This window comes from Portunus trituberculatus, chromosome 17 (assembly GCF_017591435.1).
Source record: "Portunus trituberculatus isolate SZX2019 chromosome 17, ASM1759143v1, whole genome shotgun sequence".
In the NCBI taxonomy this organism is placed as follows: domain Eukaryota; kingdom Metazoa; phylum Arthropoda; class Malacostraca; order Decapoda; family Portunidae; genus Portunus; species Portunus trituberculatus.
The window spans coordinates 29,455,025-29,462,524 of NC_059271.1; the positions used below are offsets into that span (position 1 = coordinate 29,455,025).

Below are 7,500 nucleotides of genomic sequence, written 5' to 3' on the forward strand. Positions count from 1 at the left end.
TCGAGTAGTTGTGACCTTGTTGTCCCGGTGTGTGTTGTGTGCCTGGTCTCAGACCTATCCCAAGATCGGAAATAATGAGCTCTGAGCTCGTTCCGTAGGATAACGTCTGGCTGTCTCGTCAGAGACTGCAGCAGCAGATCAAACAGTGAAACACACACCGCGTAATGTAGTGGTTAGCACGCTCGGCTCACACCCGAGAGGGTCCGGGTTCGAATCCCGGAGAGCGTCAAGGCAAATGGGCAAGCCTCTTTAATGTGTGGCCCCTGTTCACCTAGCAGTAAATAGGTACGGGATGTAACTCGAAGGGTTGTGGCCTCGCTTTCCCGGTGTGTGGACTGTTGTGGTCTCAGTCCTACCCGAAGATCGGTCTATGGGCTCTGAGCTCGCTCCGTACTGGGGCTGGTTGGCTGGGTGACCAGCAGACGACCGAGGTAAATCACACACACACACACACACACACACACACACACACACACACACACACACACACGAGCGCGCGCGCGCGGGCGCCCGCGTATCCTTAGCAAACAACAAATGTCTCAACTGTAGAATTGCTACTTTATATTTTCTTAAGTAATGTATATTTAATTGCTTATTCTACGTGACTTAGAAGCTTGCATGAACTGAGAAAGATTGATTGACTGATTCATTTTTTATTGCCATTTTATAAAAAAAAATAATTCATTCATTCATTCATTCATATGGATATATAAATCACTGCCTACTTTGCTAAGCCATAATTGACTCCCCAACAGGTATAATGTTCCATGTATTATTGACAGCAGACAAAACAGAATTAAAGATAAAAATAATAATAGTAATGAAATGAATGACACACCAACACCAATTTGAACACAGTGAAATATTTTCATATAATTTGTTAATAGAAAAAACAATACCTGACACCTGATTAACATAAGTCATAACAAAGGTATAATTATGCACACACACACACACACACACACACACACACACACACACACACACACACACACACACACACACACATCTATCCATTAGATAGATGTGTGACAAAGTCTTTGAAACAATATTCAGATCGTGTATATGAGTAAAAACTATTTTCAGAAAAATGGAAAAAAAAGAAAAATACTAAATCACCACAAAACCAAAATAAGATGAAAGTGTACATGCACTTACGGGTGGCTGAATCTGCTGAATAGCCGATTCCTTCCATAGAGAACACGCCTGAAGTTGACGCTGTAGTCTCGATGTAAAGGCAATTTACCATCAGTGCGCCCAGAATTCAGAGTCTGACTCACCACCCCTACCGCTGCCGCAATTACCACCACCACTACCACACTTCTCGCCACAGGCCCACCTCCCATCATAGTTCACACTCTTGTCACTGTCTCCTGTCAGCACACACTGGCCAGCATACTCCACTATTGTCAATGTAATTAATTCTCAGCGCACATTATTAACTGTCCTTCAGTTTTTTTTTTTTTCACATGTTGATACTTTTCTGTATTAGTTTTCACACAAGGATTACAGGTGTTAATATATATATATATATATATATATATATATATATATATATATATATATATATATATATATATATATATATATATATATATATATATATATATATATATATATAATGATACTTAAAACGATACGCATTAAAAAATTAACTTGGTGATATGTACATAACTGAACCGAAAGAACATTAAATTTCGAAAGGTTTCGGTTCGCTAAACTATAATGCTCTAAGGGCATTACCATCCTATTTCTAAAGTAAAAATGTTCTGGATCAGCTTGAGCATTTTTACCTGTAAGTCGCTATATGAATGAAAATATCCTTTAAGAGTGAGTTTGCTTTACACAATTTCAGAAAATTTGAGGCGTACTTTGAGCGAACATGATGTTTTCAGTTGCCTTAGATAGATATGAAAATAGCAAAATAGATAGATGTGTGTGTGTGTGTGTGTGTGTGTGTGTGTGTTTATGTGTAATTCACCATGGTCGTCTGCTGGTCATCAAGCCAGCCTTCCCCATTACGGAGCGAGATCAGAGCTCAAAGACCGATCTTCGGATAGGACTGAGACCACAACACACTCCACACACCGGGAAAGCGTTGCCACAACCCTTCGAGTTACATCCCGTGCCTATTTACTGCTAGCTGAACAAGGGCCACACATTAAGAGGCTTGCCCATTTGCCTCGCCGCTTTCCGGGACTCAAACCCAAGCCTTTTCGGTTGTAAGTAGTGTGTGCTAACTACTACACTACGCGGTGTGTGTGTGTGTGTGTGTGTGTGTGTAATTCACCACCACGGTCGTCTGCTGGTCATCCAGCCAGTCTTCCTCATTACGGACAGACCTCAGAACTCATAGACCGATGTTCGGGTAGGACTGAGACCACAACACACTCCACACACCGGGAAAGCGAGGCCACAACCCCTCGAGTTACATTCCGTACCTATTTTACCGCTAAGTGAACAAGGGCTACACATTAAGAGGCTTGCCCATTTACCTCGCCACTTCCCGGGACTCGAACCCAGGCCCTATCCATTGTGAGTCGATCGTGCTAACCACTACACTACCGCGGTGTGTGTGTGTGTTTGTGTGTGTAGTCTCTGACGAGACAGTCAGACGTTACCCTACGGAACGAGCTCAAAGCTCATTATTTCCGATCTTCGGATAGGCCTGAGACCAGGCACACACCACACACCGGGACAACAAGGTCACAACTCCTCGATTTACATCCTGTACCTACTCACTACTAGGTGAACAGGGGCTACACGTGAAAGGAGACACACCCAAATATCTCCACCCGGCCGGGGAATCGAACCCCGGTCATCTGGCTTGTGAAGCCAGCGCTCTAACCACTGAGCTACCGGGCCGTGTGTGTGTGTGTGTGTGTGTGTGTGCAAGCGGGTGTACACACAGTGATGAAAATTATATCTTAAATTCCGATCAACGTACAAGCAAGGGTAGAATCCTTAACATACGACACACACACATCATTATCGTTGCTCAAGGAGGACAGAAAATGGATGGTGAACGAAGCGAGGACGGAAACCTCAGCAAAACTGCCATTATCATTCACGGAAAAATCTCATTTTTCAGTATCACCTAAGACGTTCATGTTATGTTTGTGATATATTTATAACTATATGCACGATTATGCACGTTCCTCCAAATGCGTATCAATTCTATATAACCTTTCCTCGCCGCCATCATTGTCACCACCTTAATGCGTGCTTATTTTGTTATTTCACTTCCAATTTTTTTTTTTCTATTTCACATAATATATTCGTATTCGTAATTTATATTTGTGCTTCAACGTTGTGTTGTTAACCGGAAACAGTAGACTAGTATGTCGAAAACTGCGCATTACGACAATCTTTCAAAATCCACTGTCTGATATTGCAACGCCATGTTACTCATTCGTTACGCCGCATCAAGTACAACTAATTAATCAATCACCTTAGAGTTTTCCTTCATGCAAAATTTGATCACAAAATGGAAAAATATTAGTTAGGAACAAATGCCGCAGATGTAATCACAATAATCTAAACTGTAGCTGGCGCCCGCTAGTTGCCTACTATCGCTCTGAGCGCTGCCTAACAACTGTCGCTTTTGACGGCGCCCAACCCCTCCTCTCCTGTACATACATGTACGCGCGTACTATCTTAGTTTAGAAGCGTCCTATATAACTACTACGATCTTTAACTTCAGACAGAGAAATCTAAATGATGAAAAAGCAATTTACACATAAGTACAGGCAATTTGTCGCTGTAATGTGTTTGCTATCAATAAGGAGTTACTTGTTTTACGTCACAATAAAGTATACGACAGAGGTGTTAATGCTAGTCTCCTCCCTAACGCCCTTGACACCAAACACACACACACACACACACACACACTCTCTCTCTCTCTCTCTCTCTCTCTCTCTCTCTCTCTCTCTCTCTCTCTCTCTCTCTGTGTGTGTGTGTGTGTGTGTGTGTGTGTGTGTGTGTGTGTGTGTGTACATTTTTTTATAAGTAGGAGGGATACCGGCCAAGGGTAAATAAAAATACGGTTAATTAAGGTAAAGACCCACTAAGATACCGGCCTCCGAACACAGTCAAAAGAGTAAACCAAATCTGTAATAAATGTCTTAAAACCTTTCTCTTGAATTCATTCATGTCATAGGAAGGTGGAAATGCAGAAACAGGCAGGGAGTTCCAGAGTTTACCAGCCAGAGAAAAGGATAAGTAACTGAGAATACTGTTAACTCTGCTATCAGAGAGATGGAGGGGCGAGAGGAGGGCTGACATGCAGCAAGTAAGAGCAGTTAGCATGAAAACAGCGGTAGAAGATAACAAGAGATGCAACACTGCAACGATGAGAAAGAGGCTGAAGATAGTCATTTTGAGAAGAAGAACATATAAGACGAAAAGCTTTTGATTCCACTATCTAAAATAACATTATGAATGGAACTTTCTTATATTTGAAACATACTCAATATATGGATAATGCACCTGTAGAGAGTTAGCAGTTCGAGAGGTGAGAAAAACTGGAGACGACTCATGCAGAACATCTAACTTCATAACAGTTGTTTTAGCTCGTTATGATATGTGAAATTTCTAGTTAATATCATAAATAAAGGACAGACATAGGTTATTCAGTGTAAAAGACGGTGACAGTTGAGGTAAAAAAAAAGAGGGGAAAATTGTCTGGAAGGTGTGTCGAGTTAATAGATTGAGAAATTGAGTTTTTGAGGTATTGAACACTGCTACGTTTGGTCTGCCCGAATCATAAATCTTAGAGATTAGAAGTCAAACGTTCTGTGGATTCCCTGCGTGATCTGTTTACTCCCTGAAGGCTTGGTCGTCTATAAAAGGACGTGGAAAAGTGCAAGGTGGTATCATCGGCGTAGGAGTGGATACAACAAGAAGTTTGATTTAGAAGATCCTTGATGAATAACAGGAAGAGTGGGCGACAGGACACGACCCTGAGGAACACCACTGTTAAAAGATTTAGGAGAACAGTGACCCTCTACCACAGAAGCAACAGAACGGTCAGAGATGAACTTGAGTTGAAGTTGCAGAGAAAAAAATAGAAGCCATAGGAAGGTAGTTTTGATATCAAAGTTTTGTACCAGAATCTTTCAAAAGCTTTTGATATGTCTAAGCCAACATCAAAAGTTTCACCAGATCACCAATGTAGCGATCTTGACGGAAGTATACTGGAGATCAGATAGAAGACTGTGAAGTGATAGATGTTTAAGAATCTTCTTGTTAAGGATATATTCAAAATCTTAAGATGGGCATGGAATTAAAGCAACAGGATGGTAATTTGGGGGACTAGAAAGGTCACCATTTTTAAAACAGGCTGAATATAGGCAAACGTCAAGAAAAAAAAAAGATGTTGATAGACAGAGTTAAAAGATTTTGACTAGGGAAGGTTCAAGCACGATGGCACAGTTTCTGAGAACAATAAAGGGACCCCATCAATTTTCTGAACTTTATGAATCACGGTTCTCTGCACAGGTATCAAAGAAGAAACCGAAGTGTAAAGCAATGCTGAAGAAACATGATTCTTGTACGAAAACACCAGATCGTACATACCTTCAGCACGGCGTCACTTTGTACATGGATATCGGCAAAGAAGGGATGTCTAGAGGTAGTTTGAGCTGTTGCATACTGATGCCCACCTTTCCTACGACACTTATTCCTGGCATGAGATAAGATGTCCTCTCCTCAAGGCCACTTGACGTTCATTTAAATAACGATGTAGTGAATGTGAAGCCACAGAGTGACCTTGTTTCTCCTTAGCGCGGTTGTTTTGGTTCCTTATTACATACCTGAACATCCGCCGGCACATGGGTGAGGAGATTGATGCGTTGAGATGTGAACAAATATCAGTACCGCAGTGCATATGTTACCGCAAATTAAAAAGAAAATGTTCCTATTTAACTATGAAACAAATATATGTAAGTGAAACGTGCATGAGTGAAAAATAAATTTAAAAAATCGTAAAAAAAAAAAATATGGTAAAAGTAAAATGCTGATGAAACATTATCAAAATTGTGCACGAGACTATAAAGGGAAAATCGGTTAATATAGACAGAAAAAAAGAACAAAATAAAGAAATTAGTAAGAAAACCACACATAAAGTTATTGACTAACATTTCATTTTCATCTATCATATCACACGCCATAGAGTGCGGCTGGTAATACGTGCACATGACAGGTAACAGCAGAGGTTGATGTGGTGTGCGTTAGGAAATGACAACCTCGCACGGCTAAAATATATATAAATAAAAGATGAAGGTTCAGACACAACAACTACTCGTGTGACATAAGTACCGGTGACTCAAGTCATTTTGAGTTATCACTGCTCCCACTGGCTGAGTCAAATACCAGAATCAACAAGCAGTAGTGTGTAGGCTGCCTCTGATGAGAATGTAAGTGGACTGAAATAGAGGCGTTGCTATGGCCTGATGCGGCGTATCGTAGGTGTCAAACAAGAGCGCTAGTGCAGGACTTTAACACTATAGACCTGAATAAGAAACTTCGGGCATTTATTCCCAGTTTTGGTAAGCAATCCAGATATCTTTTTATCATTATTATTTTATTATTTTTGATGAACACAGAACAATTTTAAACGTTCGTGGAATTGAATGCATCTCGCTCTCGCTGTACAAGATCACAAGAATCATCATATGTAAAACGTTCACCTGGTACTAAATTGACTAAGTCGGCCGAGAACATGATGCTCACTCAGTGGCGGAATGTCCGTGACTAATGAAAAAATAAGCCCACGTGCATCGCAGACTCTGAATCGTCATGATTTCAATTGACTTGATTCATTTGATGTAAAAGGTTACGTTCAAATTAGTGTGGTGAATGAAGAAAAATCACGAATCGTGTTGATTCTTCATGAAATTTATCAGATCAATTCGCTAAGTGTGAACGCAGTGATGAACAGAGTGAATCAAAAGTAACACTGTGAACGCTGCGTAAGAAAACTGCAGAGCACCACGCAATCATTGACTGGTATATGAGACATCACAATTCTACGTCCACACGCATGCACTATAACACGTCCATTGACTTATAGGACATTTGGCGCATAAAGGTTGATTCTCCCGTCATGATGCGACAACAAGTCACCAAGACAGGAGCGTCGCGAGGGATCTGTCCTCAGTGAGAAAATGATCTGGTATTATTTGGAAATACAACATAAGGTTGCCTTGTCATCATAGCATACCAGTGTTTCATGCAATGCGCAATGCTAAAAAGAGTAAAAACAATTATAATGATAATAACAATAATATAGTGATAATAATAGTAATAGTAATAATAATGATGATGATAATAATAATAATAATGATAATAATAATAATAATGATAATAATAATAATAATAATAATAATAATAATAATAATAATAATAATAACATTAATAATGATAATAATAAATATATAAATAAGCAAATAGACAAATAAATGAACAAATAGATGAATAAATAAAAAATAATGAGCTGTC

General features: G+C 39.9%; 1 protein-coding gene across 1 annotated transcript in view; it reads right to left on the reverse strand.

Moving 5' to 3' along the window:
* LOC123505028 (CD109 antigen-like) overlaps positions 1 to 3,591 on the reverse strand; it is a 51,629-nt gene extending 48,038 nt beyond the window's left edge. The window contains 2 exon segments of the mRNA XM_045256040.1: positions 1,159 to 1,483; positions 3,452 to 3,591. Of these exon segments, the coding sequence (XP_045111975.1) occupies positions 1,159 to 1,349 (191 nt within the window). The 5' untranslated portion in view covers positions 1,350 to 1,483; positions 3,452 to 3,591.
* Between the last annotated feature and the right edge of the window lie 3,909 nt (positions 3,592 to 7,500).